The sequence below is a fragment of the Cupressus sempervirens genome, chromosome 2 (genome assembly GCF_028749045.1).
Source record: "Cupressus sempervirens isolate cs-2001-9-10 chromosome 2, ASM2874904v1, whole genome shotgun sequence".
Classification (NCBI taxonomy): Eukaryota; Viridiplantae; Streptophyta; class Pinopsida; order Cupressales; family Cupressaceae; genus Cupressus; species Cupressus sempervirens.
The window spans coordinates 174507973-174532032 of NC_143119.1; the positions used below are offsets into that span (position 1 = coordinate 174507973).

Consider the following 24060-nt stretch of genomic DNA (forward strand, 5'->3'; position numbering starts at 1 on the left):
GTATGTTTAGTGTGATGTTGCTTTCCACATGATTACATTAGATGCTATAGATTTGATATTAGAATTATTTGATCTCCTTATGCTTTCGTGTGTTTACTCCTCGACTATTTTGGTTTCAATACTCCTCGACGGGGAGGTTCTAACTCTACTTCCCTTTTAAATTAATAGTCAAGCTTTCTCCTTGAAAACCTGGGCTACATTGGTTCAACATTGCAAGATACTGGAAAAGTATCGCATAACAATATGGAGAAATATTGTGCGATACTAGAAAGTATTGCACAACAGTAGTAAGTTCTATTATGTGATATTGTTAAAGTATCACACACTAATAGTAAAGTATATTGTGCAATACTGGAAAGTATCACACAGTAGTTGTAAGAAGTGTTGTGTGATACTGGAAAAGTATCCCTTGATTTCTATTTAAAAAACCAACTTCGAAAAACAATAGGTATTTTTAGACTTGTTGATTGAGTTTCAAAGGGTGTTTTGGATACCCTATTTTGTTGTGCCTCTTCCTAGGTCTTGATAGTTCAAAGATTTTGGGTTTCTTGTTTGTTTAACTTTCATAGTTGGTTGTTGAATGTGTTAATAAGTAGTGATGCTTGGAGATTGTTGGTTGCTTGGATTGCTTGATTAAGTCTTCCATCGCAATCCTTTGATCAGTTACATGTTGATGTTGTTTGAATCCATGCTTGTTTCCTTAAAAAAATTGTATTAGGCTTTTATTTATCCTTGTTCCAAGGATCTTCAGGTGGGGCATTACATGAGTGCTTCCCCTTAATTATGCTAACACAAAAAAGGTGCCCTTTACCTTTTCCAGTACATTGTTTTGGACAAGAACACCATATGGAATTGCAAGGGTTTTCTCATTCTACCATCTTTCAACACTTCACCCACCCTTTTGTGACACTTTGAGCACATCATCTATAAGTCCCACAAAGAATAGAGGGGTCCACCTTCTTCCTTAGGATTTTAATACATCACCTTGCACCTCTTCCACACTACTACAACACAACATTCCTCCTCTACAAAATCCCAATGTAGTCTTCTTTGTTCTATGGAGATTTATACAACTTGTTGGTTCACATACGAATCTCTATGCTAACGTTAGAGGAAGTTTGAAGTGAGAAACCTCTTTCATACCCTACTCTTTCATGCCATACTTAGATTGCCTAGTGGTGGTTCTATGGAAACTTGAGAATACACAATATGCCATATAGCTTTTTACCCCATCATTATGCAACATACTTTAACTACATCTTTAGCGAGCCAATAGATTCAAAGGGTATATCCAAGGCAGGATGATAGAAATCTGAGCTCAAGAGCACTAATATCCCATTTAACTTGGCAATTTGTCATTATGCAATATACTTTAACTACATATTTAGTGATCCAATAGATTCACAAGGTATATCCAAGGTAGGATGGTAAAAATACAAGCTCAAGAACACACAATATTCCATATAACTTGTCACCCTATCATTATGCAATATATTTTAACTATATTTTTAGTTAGCCAACATATTCACATGGTATATCCAAGGTAGGATGGTGGAAATCCAAGATTGACACAAAATGATGCCAATATGTTCACCCTTTGGAATGCACTAAGGAAATACACAACATTTCAATACAATTCCTCATCAAAGATGTAGACAAGGAAACACTATTCCTAACAATGGAATCTATACTCACATATTTTAGGGAAAAAAGAAGAAGTTAATAGCCAACCTTATATGACACTTAATACTAGCTATGTGATATCCATGAAAAATGTCAGAGCACAATAATGGTTTAATAGAATACAATAAAGAAATATTATCATAATAATATAGAAAAATTATAATGTATTACGTAATATCTCAAGGGTATCATGCATAGTAATTGTAGGATGAACATACATTTATGAATTTAGTTAGATAGACTTTCCAAACTTTTTAACTAACAGTGATTGATAATCTTAAACCCAAATTCCTCAGCCATTCAGACCCATATCCCTCATTATGCCAAAATAGGAGCTTTGGAAAAAAGACATTCAAATATCTTGATAGTCATGCATTAAATCATGGAAGCACAGATGTAATATTTAAACTATATGTCACAAAATATGTCATCTCATCTCATCTCATGTAATTATTTTGGAAAATGCACATGACACAACAACTCAACAATACGAAAGAATTGGTAAGCATAAATGGACAATATGGAAGAATAGACACATCATGAAAGTTATTTAACAAAATGTGTCAAAGGATTGGGATTGAAACATACAAAATGTGATAACATTGACAAGGTGCATGATAGTTTACAGATGTGACACCATGTATATGTTGTACAATGTATAAGGTTTGTGAAGAAAAATACAATAAGTTTAGCATACAAAAATGACACGATCTCTACTATTTTTGTCTATGTGAATATAGTTAGAACAATCATCATATTTACAAGTTTTTATTTATTTATTTTAAAATACTTAAAAAAATCTTGTAGATGTGTCAATTATTTATAGTTGCCATGTATCCACTAAAAGATAATTTTATTAGAAAAATATTATAAAGATAACCCCCACCAAAATGAATGTATTTTTATTTCACAAATCAAAATGTCTCAATAAAAGGAAATAGATAGAGATCTAACTCCAGGCGTTACAATAATATAAGAACTTAAAATAGCCACACATAAAAATCACATAACCGATGCCTTCGATTACATATAATAGAGACGTTGATTTTAACAATGAATACACAAAAAAATGAATTACTTTTTTCACAAAATTCTGAAACAAAACTCTCTCATACCATAACAAGTGACTTAATTTCAAACTCTTCCCTACATCATGCTACAAATGATACTTATTGAAAATATTAGACATAGCATAGAACGAGCAACATTATTATTAGCTATTTCTATTTTTCTCCTTACCACTTAATATAACTCCTAAGTTTCTAGTGCTCTTGCGCATTCAAGTAAAAATTAATAAAGACATGCAATAGATTTCTCATTTCTTCTTACATGCACCCCCTTTTTAATACTCTATTCAACTTGTTATTTTTAGACTTACAAAACTCCTAACCATCAATTGTGTTTACTAAAAATGTACATCAAAGATATACAATAATAAATATTATTTTTAAAATTTTGCATACTAAAAAATTTAAAATTAATATCTAGTTAATAAAAATGGTGACATCTATTTATTAAAATATAAAATTAATAAAATTGATAATTAAAACAAGTGCCACATAGTGACATGTATTTGCCGTAAATTATAATAGCTTAATTAGATAGAGTAGTAAATTTAAAATTTTGATAAAATTTAATAACTTTTATTAATATTTCATTAATACTTTAAATTTTTTAATGAATAGTCCTTTTCTATTAATAAATAATATAATAAGATTACAATTCACAAAAAAGGGCCGGAGATACAAGATCACCCTGTGAATACTTTTACATTAAAAATCTAATTTCTAATTAAGAAAGATTAAAAAATCATTATTTTATTTTGAATATTTAAAGATTTGAAAGAAAAAAAATTATAATTAAAAATAATTTCTAATTAAATATAAATGTCATCATACTATTATAACTAATTAATTTGTATCCTAAAGTATTAATATTTTATTTAAACTAAAAATATATTATATAAAATATGATTCATAAAACATAATCAAAGACAAATATATTATTAAAATAATTGTACAATATATTATTGTACTTGCTGTAGGCAAATACTATTGCATTTAGTTCTCACATTGAGTGAATTAGTACTCTTTCAATCTACCAAAATACGTAATAATTTTTCTATTAAAGAATTATTTGTAAATTTTATCTATATATTTAATATTAAATATATTATATAATATCTTTTATCTCAACTATGATAGGCTAATTCAATTTGGTAATATAGGAACCCTTTTTTCTAAAGCTTCCCATATTGCTTTTATTGCGACAAAATGTTAGGTTTATAATTTATTAGAGTCTATTTTGAATTTAAAGATTAAAGCAGATTACTTATTTTTTTCGTATTTCTTTAAGTTAACTTTTGAATATGCAATTTATAACATGCATTATTATTATTATTATTATTTAAATACTATTTTTTTATGGTATATAGAAATACATATTAGAAAATCTAATATAAAGTTTTACATTCACTTGGATGGAGATTATATGATATTTAATTATACTAATTGTACATATATTAGGTGAGAAAATATTAGAATATAGATTATTTTAGCTTTATTTTAACAAAATAATCTAAATTTATTTAAATGAAGATTTGTTGTCAATTTTATTAGTTTTAATTCATTTAGGTTGAGATTGTATAATATTTAAGTAATACTAATTAAGGTGGAGATTATATAATAGTTAAGTAAAAATTATTATAGATTCCTTTATATAAGATTAGTTGAAATTTGACAAATAGTTGGTTTTTTTTGACTCTTTGAAAATTAGAATATCTTTTTTAATAAATAAAATGATATATAGAAGTAATTTATAATTTGTCTTTTATATTGAATTTTTTTAAAGATTGGTTTAAGAAGAGATTATTTTGTAAATTCTCTCACTCAATTGGTTCAGCAAGAGATTGCTTGTAAGTTATCATAATTGTTGAATCATATGGTATTTTAACTATAATAGTTGTAAGTTCATTTTCCTAAAAAATAATTGAAAACAACAAATCTAATAAATTAATTTTTGAACTAAAATTATATTATAATTAATTGTTAAATTATATTATAATTAATTGTTCATTTAAAAGTTTTACATAACAAAACATTTTTACTATTTCATATATTTATGCATATAGTTAATAGCTTTCTTATATTTATGCATATAGTTAATAGCCCTCTTTCATATTATAAAATTAAAATTCGTTCTTATAATAGAAGTCAATGAAATTCAAGTAAAATTAACTTTTGAATTTTGAAAATTAAAAATTTCACAAATAAACGTTACAAAAATTAAAAGCTAAAATCAAAATGAAAAATACTTACAGCAATAATATAGCCTCAGGGCAAATACAATAATGAATTTAACTTACAGCAATAATATAGCCTTAGGGCAAATACAATGATTAATTTAATAATTTAGATAGGCGTTAAATAAATATAAGACTATTAATTAGTTAGTACATATCTCTTATAAGACTAGAATTTATGACCTCTCTTTTGAGAAGATAAATTCTCCACCACTGAACTAAATCAAACTGTATAACATGCATATCAAAGGCGAGGAAGGTTGGAACAACGGAGATCATACATCTGAACTAATAATTAATTACGCCTGGGTTTGGGCGTTCAGAGTAACATCTCCCCGTAAACGGGACGCCCCATCGGAGAAATAATGAAAAAGTACTGTAGCATTCCTTGCAACCTTTTCAGTACCCTGGACAACCTCCAACTGGAGATCGAACACCTCACTTCCATTGATAGAATGGCAAAACATCATCCCGTAAGGAAACACGAAGGTATGACACGTCACAGGCGCTTTACCTCCCACGATATTCTCCCTCCTTGCTGCCCTGGTAACCCTTACCTTCTGACCTGATCCTACAACGGACGTGTCTGTAAGAAGGTCCACGTCAGATCCCAAAAGAGACACCATGAATTCCACCATGCCCTGCACGGAGGTGCTGCACCTCCTCACTTCTCCCTTTTCCAGCCTTAACTCACACATTTTCAACGTGCTCAACATGTTGCGGGACATGTTCGACCCGCTCGGGATGTTCAACACTTTTAAAATTTGAGAAACATTGGCCGTAGAGAAGGGCGGCATCATCTCTGCTAACTCCCTGGGCAGAAATGACTTCAAGTAGTAGGAAGGGCTTAGATCCGGCAATATTACTTCCCCCGACTCCCGAAGTTCTTGTTTGTCTACGAACAGGTGTTTCTTCACCTCCTCAACCTTGGGATTGGCGCCTCCAAAATTTGAACCTGCACGTGTTGGATTATATGGAACCTTTTCACGACATATCAAACCCGCAGACCGACAGAACTGGTAACCGTCGAAAGAAGCAGTGTAATCCAAGTTCTTCAGTGCCATGACGCCATTCTGTAGTCGCGTTAGAGAAAGCGGGGACAGACGCATCACGATCGTTTTTGGTATTCCAATCGTGGGAAGTTTTTCTCACCACCGCTGACACTGTAGATCTGCAACTGCGCTGCTAGCGGCGCCGACCTTATCATGGAGCCCAATAATTGCCTGGAAGCTCAACAGTTAAAAACATTTTAAAGAACTAAACAAAGCCAAAAAAAAAAAAAAAAAACATAGGAAACAAAAAGCTCAATCGCCCTTCTAAAACAACTCACAGTAGTTCCAACCGCCAGAAGAAGCAGAACTGGACAGCCTTAAAACATCACACACTAAGGAAGAAATTAAGTCTGGAAAAGTAAGTCAAATTTTGACTATTTAACACTTTTGCACTAAGAATCAAGCCTTAGTGTGTGATGTTTAAGCCGTTCCAGCAGGGCTACGCTGCTTGTAGTAGCCATCTCCTTACTCTAAAAGCACGGTTATTAATCCTTCACTGGCTTCTCAATAATAAAGTTCGCTGATTTTCTTTGTTTTTATAGGAAAGTTTTCTGAATTATCAAGAATAAACAAATTTATTATTTTTAAGAATTGGAAAATGGTTATTGTAGTAGTTTGATATTAGATTAAGATGAAAGAAAAATTAATTATTGGATGGCACGCGAGTATCCATTGGCTTGATGTAGAAACTGGCATCCACAACAATTGCTAGATATGCAAACAACTCCAAGATGCGGAAACATATACAGAAATACATGAAAATTTGAAAAGTCATAAGTCAATTTATTCACATAAATATACAATTCAATATCCATTTCTCAGATCGAAAATCTATACATATCGACAATAGTCGAAAATAACTGGAAACACAAACATTATTACATGTCATCGTATTCTCTAAAAACACTTGATACTACAAATAAGCTGACCACATATCGATACCATATACAAAGAAAAGTATAAATGTTGGAAATGACTCATATAAACATAACATCTTTTGCCAAAACTATGTCAACCTGCACATCAAATAGGAATGTATTTTCATTACATCATATGATATAAAGCATATATAACATAATCATATAAAATTAACATGCCATCGAACCTTAGTGTCCATCTGCATATAATCTCATCTCCGAGCCATCGGAATAATGTCCATCCACTATCATGAGACGGAAGAGTGGTCCAGGCATTTTAACCGCCCAACCATGGAGTGGTTAGCTCCTAGAGGTTCTCCGGTTAAGGAGAACTACCCGACCCTGGCACGAGAAGGTTAGCAACTCGGCACAATTGGATCAGGAGGATCTGGTGCAGCCTATGTGCCTAATCTACTTACACATATGTCTAGTAGAACATACACAATGATGTGGAAGAGGGAAAACAATGTAATAATAACCAAATGCATTTCAAACATATGCATAAAAGTTTTACCAAGCTTGGCCAAGCATCATGAACCAGTTTAGTGTAAAAGACTGGCATGCAATATTATAAGGAAATACTAACACAAGTTTTCCTACAATTACCCTCCTCTTTGAACCCACATTCAACACCCATTCCTAAAATAGTATTCCTTTAGTTCACATTTATTCATCATACAAATAAATATTTTGAATATGTCTTTTATTTAAGAACAGTATACAAGAATTAGTGTGTGCCATAATGGGTTTCAGATCTAAATAAAACATATATTTTATCCTATGTGTAGTTGTTTAATCTATAACGAACACATTATAACTATAATTTATCTTTTATATTTAATACATATACCAATAAAACACACATAATGGTTTTACGTTTTTCTAAAATTCCTATCTTCTTCAAAAGCTCTAATTTTTTATTATTATAAATAGATCCATTTCCGCTAAAACCTCATAATAAAACATTTTAACTACTACAATTTTTACGGAGAAAATTTAGACAATCAATTCCAAAAGATTCCAAAATAATAGTAATAAGAAGTATATATATATATATATATATATATATTTACTATATTAAGGAGAGACTAATCCATAACAAAGATTTCTGTATAATTAAAAAAAGAATAAACTCCAATCTAATATGTATATAGCTAGTCTATGTTAAAACTTTATCACGAGTTTAAATCCATACTCTACACCTGGTGAACTTGAAGTGAATGTAGAAAAATATTTTCAAGATCAAACCAATAATTTTGGATAATAAGTCACTATTTAAAACTAATGTTTATAGTTGGGTCAGCAGATCTTAAGAAATTATTTCTTTTAAATCTCTTTAACCTGCAATTAGTGGAAGACTCGGAGAGAATAAAGATATTCAAAAATTTTATGTGAGAGGCAAGCATATCTACAGCGACCCATAATCTCAGTGCTTCCAAGGCAGACTAACTGACTTCCCTCTAAAAAAAAATGAATATAAGAAATTCTCTGATAAAGAATCCGTGACAAATGGTGGAATGAACAACAGTTGGGAAAAATCCAACTTTCCAATGAGATTTTGGGACAGGATCACAATACAAAAGGTACAGATTTTAAATTAAAGAATGATAGGACCACAATTTTCATGTTTCCCTTCAAATCAAATAAGTCAAGATACACACACATATATATATTAAGATGGAGTATCAAGAAAAGAGTCTTAAAAGGACAAATATCATATCTCTTTTTCCAAACAAAGGAAATGTAAATTAAGGTACAACTTAACTCCTATGTATTCATCCATATACACAATATTTTTCACTACTTTAACAAGGCAACGAAAATTGATACGACTTAGCAATATCTAAGATAAATAGGAGTTTAAAAACTGATACGACTCAACAATATCTAAGATAAATAGGAGTTTAAAAAAAATTGATACGGCTCAATAATATCTAAGATAAATAGGAGTTTAAAAACTGATACGGCTCAGCAATATCTAATAATAAATAGGGGTTTCATGACATGTGTAAGAATTTAGTAAATAAACAGAAAAAAGAAGGAAAGAACCTGTTTTGATTATCTTTTCTATCTATCCAACGTCTCCTTGAAATGCTAGTTCTTTTGTCTTTTTCTGCTAAACACCGTTGACTCAGCCTCTATTCTTTATCAATAACACCCATAAATCTCCTAATTGCTGCCTCCTTCCTCCTCAAAAACACGTCCTCCTTCTTCTATAAGCAAAAATGTCTCCAAAAGAAATCGGCTCTGCTCTAAAAAAAATAGTTCTCCTCCCATGCAAAGTGTCTATTCCTCTCTTCTCCCAAAAATGTCTCTCTTCCTCCTCTCCCCATCATGTTCTCTCCCTGTTTTATCTTTTTAAAAGCTCCCCTCAAACTGCGATTCCCCCCTTTTTTTTTAATGACTTCTCCTCCTTTCATGCAACCGGCAACAAACAGATGACTCCTAAATTTTAAGGTTACACTTGGCCTTTTGAATTAAATAAACACACTCTTCTACTAAATAAAATTTTAAACCACTCAAGATCACTTCCATCTAATATGAGATTTTCATCATGATCATCAATTTTAAAGTTGTTAGCAATCAGTTAATTTTTCTTTATTTGGATCTATGGCTACCAATTGGCTCAAAAACTTTAAATAAACTATAAGTTCTATTAAAGCTTCCACATATAATTTAAATCCACTATTTTTAAAATAAAAATAACTAAGTGTGTGTGTGCGGCTACACCATACAAATTCTGAACCAACCCTACCAAGGAGCTAAACTCCTCTACCTCAACCACCCTTCTGCCTTCAGTATCTGCACACTCACAAACTTGACATCACCCAATGCATTAGTAATGTCATCATCATAATTAATAAATAATATCTTAAATACAAGTTTTTTTAAAACATTCAACATTCATCATCAGATATAAACATATACATAAAATCACAATTTTAACTGTCATGTCGATATCTCATAAGCTTAACATATAACGACTTATCAAAATCACAAAATAGTTAACATTACCATCTAATAACATATATGATAAAATTCTAATCAAAGTTTATAAAGTATTCGACTCAAATCGAGTCATACATAGTCTTGATCAAAAGGTCAATCACACAATTAAGTCCCTATAAAAAAACATATTGAAATTTGAGTCCCTTGATGTGACAAAAATTGTTTTCACTTAACAAAACTTTTGTTAAAAAATTCAATAATTTGATTCCATCTGTCGCAGTAGGAAACAAAAATCTTTTTGTTTTGTTATTCGTCTTTTACCGTTGTTTGTACTGGGAGCTGTTTTGTTTTATGTGTCTTCTTTTTCCCTTTGATCGTTGACACGCGATATTCATGTACAGCTTTACACCCACACTGAATTATTTTGATAGATCCACCCGCAACAGTTTTTGATACGATGGGTCAGCTGTGAATTTGTCGTAATGACAGACGACAGGCTATGGTGTTTGATTTATTGATAACTAAAGAGCAGAGTTACATCAGCTTACAAATTACATTGGCATTACATATTTAAACGTCTGTAAGTCTCTAAGTAGGAGACAATCCAAGAAAGTAACGTTTCAAGATAGTTGGACATCACACTCAACGATCTTTCACTTTTAAATGCCCGATCCAAGAACTGAAAGAGAAGTAATAATTCAAGACCGTTGGACTTCACGTTCAACTATTTTCAATTTCAAATTTTATAAATTCTGCAAGTAATTATGCTCAGAGATATCCTCCATCCAAGAATTGAAAGAGAGAAAAAATAATTCAAGGTCGTCGGATTTTCATCCCTAGAGTTATTTTTCACAAATCCAATTACTTATTGTAAAACTTGAAGGTTATCTTTTGTGACTGCCTTCGTAACAGTATGCACCTTTTTCCTTCCTACTTCAGCTTCCTTTTCAAGAACACTCTTGATGTACTGTTATCTCAGCTTTGTGTTTCTTTTATAGTGAAAAGTTCTCTTTATTTGTTAGATGCATCTACTACTATTGTTGTCACTACAAATAAAAAATGAAGGTTATGTAGAATCTAATAGCTGCAGTAAACTAATAAATTATAGTAGAAAGAAAATACAATGACAATCATAATCATAATCAAGAATACAAAATAGGTGTCACAACTAGATCTAGGAGTATCTACTTTTTAGTATATTTTTGACATTTGATTACTATTGACTAAGACTATATTTCAACTTTGAGTGATTTTCTTAGTCGCATTATGATACACTTGTTACTTGATAGTGTTAGACGATTCGACTTAGACATGTTTTTATCTCCTTATTTAGACTATTTGGTTGATGCTATGATGTTATTTATCTTACATGTTTGACAATATGACATTGATATTATATTTAATGCTTAGCACTGCTCATGATATCATGATTATGATGTTTTAATATTAGGTATTTGCCATGATGTTATGGTAGATGACATGGTTATGATGTGGTATTTAATGACACATCTTTACATTAATGTTACACATATGAAAGAAATATTATGATTTTGTATTAATTATATAGAGGTAAAAAAAAGGAACAAATACAACATCAAGAAGATCCGGGAGGTGTATGAGAGAATCAAACCGAGTTCAACATAGTTTAAAGAATATAACAAAAGAAACAAATACAAGAAGAAACAATGGAAAATGCCTATCTAATGAAGAATATCTGAGTAAGAACTCACCCAAGTGGTCCACCCTTTTGGGTCTTCCATCCAAACAATGTTCATTCTATCTTGTATTTGATCTAGCACATGGATCGTATCATTAGATGCATTTTTGTTCTTTTTGATGTCTTGGTTCAACTTCTTCACCACATCTTCAAAGGCATCAAAGTTGTCTATTGTCTTCCTCCAGTCATAGCCATTCTTCATTTCAAAGACAAACATCATTTTGTGCCCCACTTTTAGGAATCTCTAAACATCTTCTCCTGATCAATCATCATGTTTATCATCACCTATGAGGAAATTTTAAAAGATATGAGTGTTCTGAAAGACTTAGTAAGGGTTCTAGGAAAATTTTGATATCTATCTTCATTTTTGATTTTCCATATCTGCCACACAATATTATGATTTGATGATAATTCATTAATATATTAAATGTAAATGAAACATAATTTAAATATAAAATTGTGACATTTTACTAGATACTGACTCATTGCATGTTATCGAGTGTCTAAGTTTTGTAGGCTAAAGACGAGAGTGTGGCTAAGGTAGAGTAGGCTAGCTCCTCGGTAGGGTTGGATCCAGATGATTGGGGGTATAAACACACCACTTACTTTCACTCATGTTTGATTTAAATGATAGTTAAACCATAATTTTGACACAAATATGTGGATGAGTAAAGTGAGTAGATTAATGATCCTCCTTCATATGATGTCTTTATTATATTTTTATAATAGACAAGATACATTGCATTAATATTATATAAGAGGACTAAAGATTCAATTCAGTTGTTTTTGTCAAGAAATTAAAACAAAAATAGAGGGATGTGCGAAACTTAATATTAGTTTAAAATATAAAACTTTATACGAGGTTAGGAAGGAAATCCCTCTCTTGGTTTATGATGATGGTCTGTTCTTGAAAATAAAATAAGAACATGGGTGGGACATAAAAGGGAAAAAATTAATGAATTAATAATAATAATATTTAACTAAAACACTTGTGAAAGAAAATGTGCAAGAAAAGAGTTGCCTCTTTATAGGAGATTTGATCTCCATGGAAGGCACATTATTGTTGGTAGTTCAACATTCTTGCAAGAGAAGAACATAAGGATTCTCATTAAGATTTGGAATCGATAGGTAAAAGAAATTGGAAGGAAATTGTAATCTATTAAGGATAAGGTGTTGTTTTTGGAACCAACAAGTTAGAAGGTGATTGAAAATGATGAATTGTGGCACAAGTTGGGGCAATGAGCTACTAGGATAAACTATCATTAACCATTGTGGCCCAATCTTCAGGTTCTCCTAAAAAGCTTTCATGCCCATTAATTGCATTTTTAGTTAAATGAAATTAATTTAAGAATATTTAATATCGAGTTATGTTGGTAAAAACAAAATTGTAAGCGTTAGTGGATAATGTAGAGTTTAACTTCTTTTAAATCGTGGACAACATATGTGAAACAATTTATTGTCTAGGCTATAAATGTTTCATAGTTGCTAGAATCCTTATTAAATGTTGTACCATGTAGTTAAGTTTTGTCTATCGATCTCTTTAGTTGAGCATTTTGGAATATAAAAAATAGCTCTAAACTAAAATGAGTTAGAATGCATACACATACACTAACCTATAGGTAAATATAGTCATGCATACCTATGCCTAGAGCCTTTTTTTTGTAGTATTTCACTAGCTTGTTTGATATTCTTGGAAGTATTAATTTTGTGGTCCTGAAATTAATAGAGTCTACAACTAGGAAACATATATAATATTCTTAGATGAGATTATAGCATTAATTTTATTTGTAGTATGTATTGTCGTTGACTGAAAATGGTTAATTCTTGAGCATTTTGTCTCAACTCATTAAAAGACTATGAAAACTATGTTTTCTATTCAAACACATAAGAAAAATTGTATGTTATTTTATAGTTTAAATAGAGTCTTATTGAAATATTAAACTTAGTTTATGATAGATGATTTATAGATATCCAGTTAATTCTTATCATCTTAATGACCATTTAAATAGAGGTGTGAAATGTTGAAATTGTTTTCAGGACTAAAGAATTAGGTAAGGAGAGATTTATTTATTTTGGAGAACTATTTTTTTAGTAAGTTTTGAACCATACCTATTCAATTTAATTTTACATTTTTCTCTCTCTTACTTGCATCAAATGAAGGTCTCTAAAAACTCTAAATAATGCAAAGAGGATAGAAATGGAACCTGCATCTTTTTCTTGCTTTGTAGAAGTTAGTTCACCCAATAGTGTATCTAAACCTATTAAGATCTCTTGCTATCAGACCAGTGAAAAAATTCTTTGACATTGTTGAAAATAGAGGCAAATAAGAAAAACAAAGAAGCACAATAAAATATAGAAATAAACCAAATCAACCACATAAATATATAGGCATAATATATTAATTCATAATAAAGATCTGTTATTGTAGATGCCTTTACTAAGTCACCATCATGTATTTTTTACAAAATAGAGCATATATTCTTCTCTCTAAAAATGATAGAATAGACCAAATACATAAAAGCCCTTTTCACAAAATCAAGTTTCTAGAAAGTGTTGAAGAAAAAGTCTATAGTCATTGGACATAAATATGTAAATATGGTAGTTAAAGTAGATAATGTGAGTGAATGCAAGTGGCAGGGGAGATTGAAAAAGGATAAGTTGGTGTCACGTCTCACCTTTTCAAAATTCCTAGACTTTTTACTTATGTGGCAATCTGGTTGAATTTGAGTTGGTCAACTTTTGTTTGAACACTGATTAAGGAAAAATTTAGTTGATTATCTTAATTTTGTGGTTAAATAAAAGTATGTGTAGCATTAATTAATATGATTTAAATGATTAATTGAATGCATGGATATATGTTTTATGGTAGGTCATATTTCATAATGATTTTTTATGATAATGATATTTCATGGGGATACTGACTCCTTTGTAGTTGCGAGTGTCTATGTGCTTGTATGTTTATCAAGGCAGGGGTGTGGTCGAGGTGGAGAAGGCTAGCTTCTTAATAGGGTATGGTCAGATTGTTCAATTATCCTACACACACCACATAACCAAGTTACTTAGAAAATTACATATGAGTGTGTCATTTACTATAATATTTTGTTACTTAAATCTAAAGTGTATTTCTACCTTAAATCTCATTTATTTTAAGGAAACGATAAAAATAAATTATGTATTTACTATAAGAATATTACTTGTTTACAACTAAATGTATTGGATTCAAAATAAGGATAGCTAATGTTTTGTTCCAAAATAGGTTATCTTCATCAGTTCCAAAATATGTTATATATGGATAGTGTGTGTATGAGTTCTTGAATATAGTACACCTTATTTATATATTTTTTTGCATATACATCATGATAGGTTTTAACCTCACTTAATATTTTGTTCTTTTACTTAAGAATATGAAGAAAAAAAGATAATTTATATTACTTCTCTTATGAACTCGGGAAGGAAAAACCAGAAGGAGAAGGTGAAAGAGAAAATGAGTTAGATATGAAGTGAGGTATTTTCCTTAAAAAAAAAAGTTATGGATTTGGGGGACAGGGTAACAATGATGCTAGAGGAGGTTGTGGCGGGGCTAGAATTGCATAGAGATTGGGAGCTACAGAAGGAAATCAGTCAAGATACCCAAGTTTTTCTATTATGCATTTATTTGGAAATTATTCCTACATTTAGGATTATTAGTAATTGAATGGTGAAACTGGTCAATAATCATTCCTATTCAGTCAAATGTGTTGGTTGCGTGTCATGATGGTGATTATATTTTGTGACTATTTTAACCCTGTATGAGTTGAGACTACTTAGTATAGAGTGAGGATCTTGCAAACTTCTTTATTTTGATGTACATCTATTTAGGTATAACTTGAAATCATCGTACCCTGTTTGATATAGTGCAAGACAGGAGAATCCCCAAAGGAGATGTCCAAGCCCCTAGCAAATAACCACACATCAGAAACACAACATAAGATACACAATTTGATACCAAATGCAACTCTTTATTAATAAAATAAATATTTACATGCAATGTGCTCAGTTGTAAGGTCTTCTAGGTTACAACCCAATACAATAGCAATTGCAATAATAGTTTTGCAAGATCCAACTCAAATCCTAACCTAGCTAGTCCAGAACCACACTTTGGCAGAAACCCCCAAGATCTAAACTTGTGCTCGTAAGCCCACTAAGCAATCTCCTTGTTTCCCAAGCCTTAGTTACTAGCCCTTCTCATAAACACACAACTCTACCACAATCCTATTGTAAACTGTCTCACATTCGATGTTTTGTCCACATATTGAGGAAAAATTTCTCTTTAGCTACTCCATGTTGGACTCAAGATCCACCTCCCTTGAATGAATGAATAAAGACTCCACAAAGCCCCCAAATTATACCCACCTAAGCCACAAGTTGGCCAAGTAATTACAAATTAACAAAGCCCTTGTATTTAATGCATATTTAAGCTACAAGTTGGCTCACAACAAATATTAAATACAAAACATTAACCCTCACATTTGCTATAGTTAATGCACAATACAACCACACAAAATAACTAAATACTTAGGACAAGCCCCAAGTTTACAATGCATAACTAACTCAAAAGACCGCATAAGAATACATGCACTTAGGCATAGGTCCATGTGCCATCCCACTATTCAAATCCAAGAGTGCACACACCAACTCCTTCAAATTGAAGCTCACAAATGCAATCTCCAAAGTCTACCAATAAATAGGAACACATTACCAATGACCACCGAGGGTGACTACACCAAGATGATGTACAAAAAGGGGGGTATAAGTGGACATCTTTTTTCTGAAATTAGGTAAACTTGAACTTGGACAAGACATTTGAGGGTCATTCACTAAAAATGACAAGATGTATAAATGATATAAGTTAAAGTACTCTGAATCTACTTTCTAAACTACTAGAGTTTTTAAAAAATGGATAAGATTAGGTGGGTCAAACCCCAAACACACAAAAAATAGTCCTTGATGTGTTTAGATAACATAACATAGCTACTTTTTCATGCAACACAAAAGATCGAGTTATATTTAGTATCTTACATATCCCTTTGGTAGAATGATAGTTAAGAGTCATACCTAGAAGTTGTGTTTTTTTTGTAATTTTATGATGAGTATTTTTTTATATTATGAATTATTGAATTGATTACATCCTAAAATTTTGGTACGTGTTTGTGTGCTAAGCATAACTTGCATCAAAAATAATTGGAAATGAAAACTATTTTTTTGAAAAGTATATAGAATCAAGTGTAGAACAATAATATATAATTTATTTTGAATTTGGTTAAGTATATAAAACATTATTAAAAAAATGGTAGACATATGTCTGTGAGGCATGTCAAGGCATTGGTAAAGGTAATTAAAGTTTACAATGTTAATATTGTCCAAAAAAAGAAAAAAATATATGGTTAGAAAGTGAAGAAGACGTGTAAGATTATGTTGGCAATTTTAGAGATACCCACTTCACCATTAGAAAACTTGATGAAGGAAAAGATGAGAATTCATCTTAGAAGATTAAAAAATGTCTAAAAGAAAAAAATTGGAGGGAAAATAGTCTCCCAATCCTTTGGGTCATTTCCCTATGCCATCACCAAGTCATAACCTAATCGGATTTCTAGGATTCAAATAACCTGATCGGGTTATGAATTGAAAAATTAAAAGTAGGCTTTACTTTGAAGGTCGTAACTTCCACATATGGAGTCCAATTGACTCCATTCAAAATATGTTGGAAATATATTGAAGAGATCTACAACATGATGTAGATAAATCAATCCTATGTCATCAAAATTTAATTTTCCATTAATTTGAATTAAGCATAATCTAAAACAAGTAGTCATTATTTTCCAAATGCATAAACAATAGGTAAACATAAATGCAAATTTTATTCTCTATAAAAAACACATACACACAATCACTCACTAGCTAAATAAATCCTAAGATATATCTCTTACTTTTCCTAACCTCTCACATTCTTTAACTAACTAATAATCTCTCTCTCTCTCTCTCTCTCTCTCTCTATCTAACTTTTTATCCTTATGCATCGTCTCTCACCAAGTAATCCCTAAGCCTCCTCTCTATCACTAAACCCTCATATATATATATATATATCTATCTTATCCCCCCTCTCTCATCTCCCTCCCTCTCTCTCTCTCTCTCCATCATATGCCCTAATCTCTCTCTCTCTTCTACATCCCTCTCTATCTATTACTTCATCTCTCTCTCTCTCTCTCTCTCTCTCTCTCTCTCTCTCTCTCTCTCTCTCTCTCTCTCTCACTCACTCACTCTCTGTAGATCTCTATCTCACTTTCTTTTATCCTATCCTCCCCATCTCTCTCTCTATCCTATCCCCTAATCTCTCTCTCTCTCTCTCTCTCTCTCTCTCTCTCTCTCTCTCTCTCTCCCTCCCTCCTATGTCCCTCTCTCTCTCTCTCCATTAATTCATCTCTCTATGTCCCTCTCTCTCCAATTAATCTCTCTCTCCCTCTCTCTCTCTCTCCTATGTCCTCTCTCAATCACTTCATCTCTCTCTCAATCTCTCCATATCTCTCACACTCTCTTATCCTATCCCCTCTCCCTCTTCCTATCCCCTACTCTCTCTCTCTCTCTCTCTCTCTCTCTCTCTCTCTCTCTCTCTCTCTCTCTCTCTCTCTCTCTCCCTCTCCCTATGTGAAGTTCCTATTTCAAGGATCAGAGGTCAAGGAGAGAGAGAGGGGGGTTTAGGGATTAGGGGTTGGAGAGAGAGGGAGAGGGAGAGAGAGTAGGGGATAGGAATAAAGAGAGGGGATAGGATAAGAGAGAGTGAGAGAGAGATAGAGATTGATAGAGCAAGAGATAGCAGGATAGGATAGAGAGAGTGAGAGGTGATTGTACATGGACATAAAGAGTGAGAAATATGGAGAGAATGGGTTAGAATAAAGAGAGAGATGGGATAGTATAAGGGAGAGTAAGAGAGAGATAGGGGGATAGGATGGAGAGAGAGAGGGAGGGAGAGAGGATAGGATAAGAGAGAGTGAGAGAGAGACAAGGGGATAGGATGGAGAGAGAGAGAGAGAGAGAGAGAGAGAGAGAGAGAGAGAGAGAGAGAGAGAGAGAGAGAGAGAGAGAGAGAGGTAGGTTAGGAGTTGGTGTGAGAATAAGAGAAGCTAAGAGTTAGTAAGAGAGAGATTAGGAGTTAGTGAGTGATTTTGTGTGTGATAAAGGGATAGAGGGAGCGAGAGAGATGATAGAAAGATAAAAACTATCATAATACTCCTACCTACCTATTTGCCTAATGTTTGGAAAATAATGACTACTTATTTTAGACCATGACTGATTACAATGGATGGAAAAGAAATTAATGATTTCCTACTATTATTTTTATCCGCATAATGTTGTAGATCTCTTCAATATCTTTCCAAAATTTTTTGAATGGAGTCTGGATGTGAAAGTTATGGCTTTTGGAGTGGAGCCTATTTTTATTTATTCAAAACCCGATCAGGTTTTGAATAACCCAATCAGGTTTTTAATAGATTTTTCATCCTAGAAACTTGATCAGGTTTCAAAACTTGATCCAGGTTTTGTTTTTTTATGTATTTTTGCTAGGTTTGGTAGCCAAGCCTAACCTCTTTTTGAAATTTCGTATAACCCAATCAGGTTTTTAAAAACTTGATCGGGTTATTGAAATTTTTTCTTTTTTTGGGGGGGATTTCCACATTTTTGTACACCATCTTGGTACACTTACCCCTGGAAACCTAATCATGTTATATGAAATTTCACTTTTTTTTTTTTTGGGGGGGGGGGGGGGGTTGTCCACTTTTTTGTACACCATCTTGGTGCACTTACCACCAAAATAGCTCTAACTCCAAGATGATGACTCCAATCATCGTGCACACATAGGAAAAGATCCACCAATATGCCTTGAACACATCCCCAATCTTGCAAATGATAAGGTTTACAAAATCCAAGCTCGATACTCCTACATTAGATTCCCTAGGTAAATAGAAAAGTGTGTCCCACACTTTGATTCCAAAGGAAAGTTATGAAACTATCTTCATCTTCACCAAAGGCTTCCACTCCAATAGGGACAGTAAAACCAATATGCACATTATACATATCTGTATCCATGTGTCAAACACTAGAATCTCAACCATCCAATTAGCATGCTCACTCTAAAGAATAAACTGAACATAATGCTTCATCAAAAAATCCTCATCCACATCAACAACTAGTGAATCCACACCAGAAATAATAAAATCTATATTAAAAACCATATGTAACCCCTCAGTAACATATGTCAACACCAAAAATCTCATTTCTCACAACAAGATTCTCTACAACATACAACTCAACAACCTAATCATCCACAACCAAGTGCTCTATAATTACTATGCCAGAATTAACCAACTGATCATGGAAACCAATCTCCATCTCAATATCAACAAGGTTAGGAATATCCTTAGCAATAGCCTAAAGTTTCTTTGTAAGTTCTGTATCGAAGACTCCTCAAGCTGATCAACAAAACCAACCTCTTCCTCAAACTTATCATGCCATCTTCTCTCTCAAACAAGTCTTCTAACCAGCTAGAAAAATCTCTTTCAGATCGGTAGACTCCAACTCCAAAAATATATACAAACTTTCCTTCTCATCTCGTCCTTTACTCGATCATCCAAATTAGCTTCAAACTGAGTAGACACCTCCTTATCTTGATCAACCAAACTAGCTTCAAACCAAGTAGACATCTTATAAAACATCCTCTCCACCACATCACAGAGATTCACAATCATCACAAGGTCCAATCCTCTTAGAGCCATCTTCCAAGATCTTCACGAACCCTCTAAATCTTTCCCTTGCTCCTTGTGACAAACCTAAATTGTTTGCAAGTTAGATTGCAACCTACCACCTCACACGAACAACCATGAACAAATTACAAGCAAGAACACATATCTACAACATAAATCTCACAAACTCTCTGCGATCATTTTCTAACAAGATCAACCTTCCATCTTCGCATCTATCAATCCATGTACAAGTCCTCTACAAGTGTAGGTCATATCAAAATCTACCACCCCAAACAAAGAATCACAAACATGATTCCTGAAGAAAAAAATCCTCAACACAATCACCATAAGATAAAAATCTTCTTAGATCAACTCCTCTCAACCCAAGGTACTAGTGTTCACTGCCTTAAAATTTGGTGATCTGTCTATATGCTCAAGAACAACTATGATATGATAAGTTCAACCATCCAGATCAATCCTCACTTTGATACCACTTGATGCAATGCAAGGTAGAAGAATCCCCAGAGGAGATGTCCAAGCCCCCAACAAAAAACCACACAACGGAAATACAACACAAGATACACAATTTAATACCAAATGTAACTTTTTATTTATAAAATAACCGTTTACATGTAATGTGACCGACTATATGGCCTTTCGGGTTATGTAACCCAATATAATAGAAATTACAATAACAATTTTGCAAGATCCATCTCAAATCCTAAACCTAGCTAGTTTAGAACCACACTATGGCAAAAACCCCCAGGATCTAAACTTGTGCTCGCAAGTCCACCAAGAGATCTCCTTGTCTCCCAAGCCTCAGCTACTAGCCCTTCTCATAAACTCACAACTCCACTATAATCCTATATTAAATTGCCTCACATTCGATGCTTTGTCCAAAAACTTAGGAAAACTCACTCTTTAACCACTCCACGTTGAACTCAAGATCTACCTTGAATGAATGAATAAAGACTCCATAAAACCCCCTACTTATACACAATTGAACCACAAGTTGGCCCAATAATTAAAAATTAATAAACCCCTTGCATTAAATGTATATTTAAGTCACAAGTCAATTTACAACAAACATTAAATGTAAAACATTAACCCTAGCATTTGTTGTAGTTAACACGTGGTACAACCACACAAAATAACTAGATACTTAGGACAAGCCCCAAGTTTATAATGTATAACTAACTCAAAAGAACACATAAGAATACACACACTTAGACATAGGTCCATGTGTCATCTCACTATCCAAATCTAAGAGCACACACACCAACTCCTTAGATCGAAGCTCACAAATGCAATCTCCAAAGACTGCCAGTGAATAGGAACACATTACTAGTGACCACCAAAATAGCTCTAACTTCAAGATGATGAGTCCAATCATCATGCACACATAGGAAAAGATCCACCAATATGCCTCAAACCAATCCCCAATCACGCAAACCATAAGATCCAAAAAATCCAATCTTGATGCTCTTGCATCAGTGTTAGTTATTGTAATAGCCATTCTTAGATAGTAGAAACACCTCATGCTTCTACATGATTGTTGTAGTCTTTGAGATAGGTCGATAGAGAGATACATTTGAACTTTAATCCAAAACTTATATAAAAGTCCCTCTTGTGTAGAGGCTATCAAGTTTCTCTGTTATGCAATCACATAAGTGTTAATCTTGTGAATAAATGTTCAAACCGATTAATTATAGGTTTTTATTAACTCTTTTTCCTTATTGTGCTAAAGGAGAGTATCCATTACCCTCATCTGCTTAGTGAAATGTGTATGGGATGAATTAGGTTGGAATATGCCATTTTTTGTCTTTCTTAATAGAGCATTAGGTTGTTGAACTGCCCATGGCATTATGGAGCTATGGTTCAAAATGCTTAAGTTATGATTCTTGTTTAAACATACATGATATCTGATTATTCCCTAGCTATATCAAATGAAAACAACAATGAAAATATGTCAAATCAGAGATAGGAAATTGGTTTCTTTGTTGTGTCATAGGTGTGTGATAATCATACCAACGTACGTACTATTTTAGAGTTTATATATATATATATATATATATGTATATGTATAATGGGGTGTCATTACTTAAACTGGGAACTTAGGGGTACTATCCAACCTTGTCCTCAATAAATAGGGAATATAGGATTGGAACCAACAATCCACCTAGATGAAGGAAATGATGGTTAACATAGGTGTATAATGTTGTTCCAAACAAAATATAAACAATTGAATATTGAATCCATGTAATATATTGGGGGCATGATTGATTATTTTAGTCACAAAAATTTGTAGCTAAAAACATGACTATACATTTCATTCACCACCTGGATGGAAGTAGATCGGTTGAATTAGTAAAACTTTTATTTTTAGTGAGATATCCTCAATTTGGCATTATTAATAAGTAGTACCATGGCATTCATGCTGTAACAATTCTATTTGAACTTAATCAACACAATGATAGTATGGTTACCTTAATGTGTTGAACTCATGGTACAATAATTTATATTAAGTATTAATATTGTTGCAGTTAAGTTTTTTATATCTAAACTAGGATGAGATCTTTATCAAATCGTATAACTAAAGGAATGTTTATGAAACAACACATCAAGGGCTTGGTTTATTATTTTCTTTAATACTAGCACATTGGGAGACTTATCTGATATGCATATATATACGTAGGAATGTGCAGATTTGAAATTGTCCAATGAGAAACTGAATAGGGAATTTACTTTATTGGCTAGAGTGCTATACCTTTATAGCTTTGAATGGGCATGTGACTTGACATTTACTCCAGAAATTAAAAAACTGTTCAACTATTTTTTTCACTTTGAATTAATATATTTCCATTTTTTATTCCAAAATCGATCAACATGACAACATTGCCTAGAAGAACATTGTTCAATATGAAGTAGTTACTAAAGGACACTATGAGTGTGTTACTTAAGATTTTTTAAAATCTAAGAGTTATCTTCATGAAATGTATTGTTGTGAGGAATCTAATTGAATTCAATCTTGGATATTGTTAAGTTGAATACAAATTAGTGTTTTTGCTGAGTTTTATTGTTAGTATTTAGAGTTTTTTTTAGACTCTTTCATGCTTGGGTGTAATGTGGCTTATCAAGGAGGGATATTAAAATGCATACTATGTGCTTCATTTCTTTCTATCTTCAAATTTTGTTAGAATGGATACATTACATTTTGTTTCTTCTTTTAGCTAAATTTGGCTATATAAATTCTTAGCCAAGCCAATTTATATTACAACATATGTATAGATATGCCGTTAATTTCTTGTATTGTATATGAGTAGATATGATTTCATTTATTTAATTGCATATGAGTAGATATGCTTGTATTTATTCCACTGCATGTGAGTAGGTATGATTTTGTTTTATTTTCCTTACCACATTCTATGATTAGGCTACTTAGACATATGTGGAAATTAGTATGTTTCACAACTACACTTGATCCATCTGATCCTCTTGTCTTGAGTTGCTAGGCTTCTCATGCCAAGGTTGAGGTATTCTTCATGTCAGAAAGTCTTGTCTCAGATAGTAGATGGATGATGTTTGATGACTATGGACACTGGAGCTTGCAAATGGACACTTGATCAAGACATCATGTTTAACTCGATATCACATATATTGTAATTTATGA

General features: G+C 32.2%; 1 protein-coding gene across 1 annotated transcript; it reads right to left on the reverse strand.

The window, feature by feature from the left end:
* Positions 1 to 5080: 5080 nt before the first annotated feature.
* Positions 5081 to 6389, reverse strand: LOC149571624 (BURP domain-containing protein 16-like). The gene is made up of 2 exons (XM_089809543.1): positions 6315 to 6389; positions 5081 to 6207 (listed from the first exon to the last, which is right to left on the reverse strand). The coding sequence occupies exon 2, from the start codon at positions 6091 to 6093 to the stop codon at positions 5284 to 5286; it is 810 nt and encodes a 269-aa protein (XP_089665669.1). The 5' UTR covers positions 6094 to 6207; positions 6315 to 6389; the 3' UTR covers positions 5081 to 5283.
* Between the last annotated feature and the right edge of the window lie 17671 nt (positions 6390 to 24060).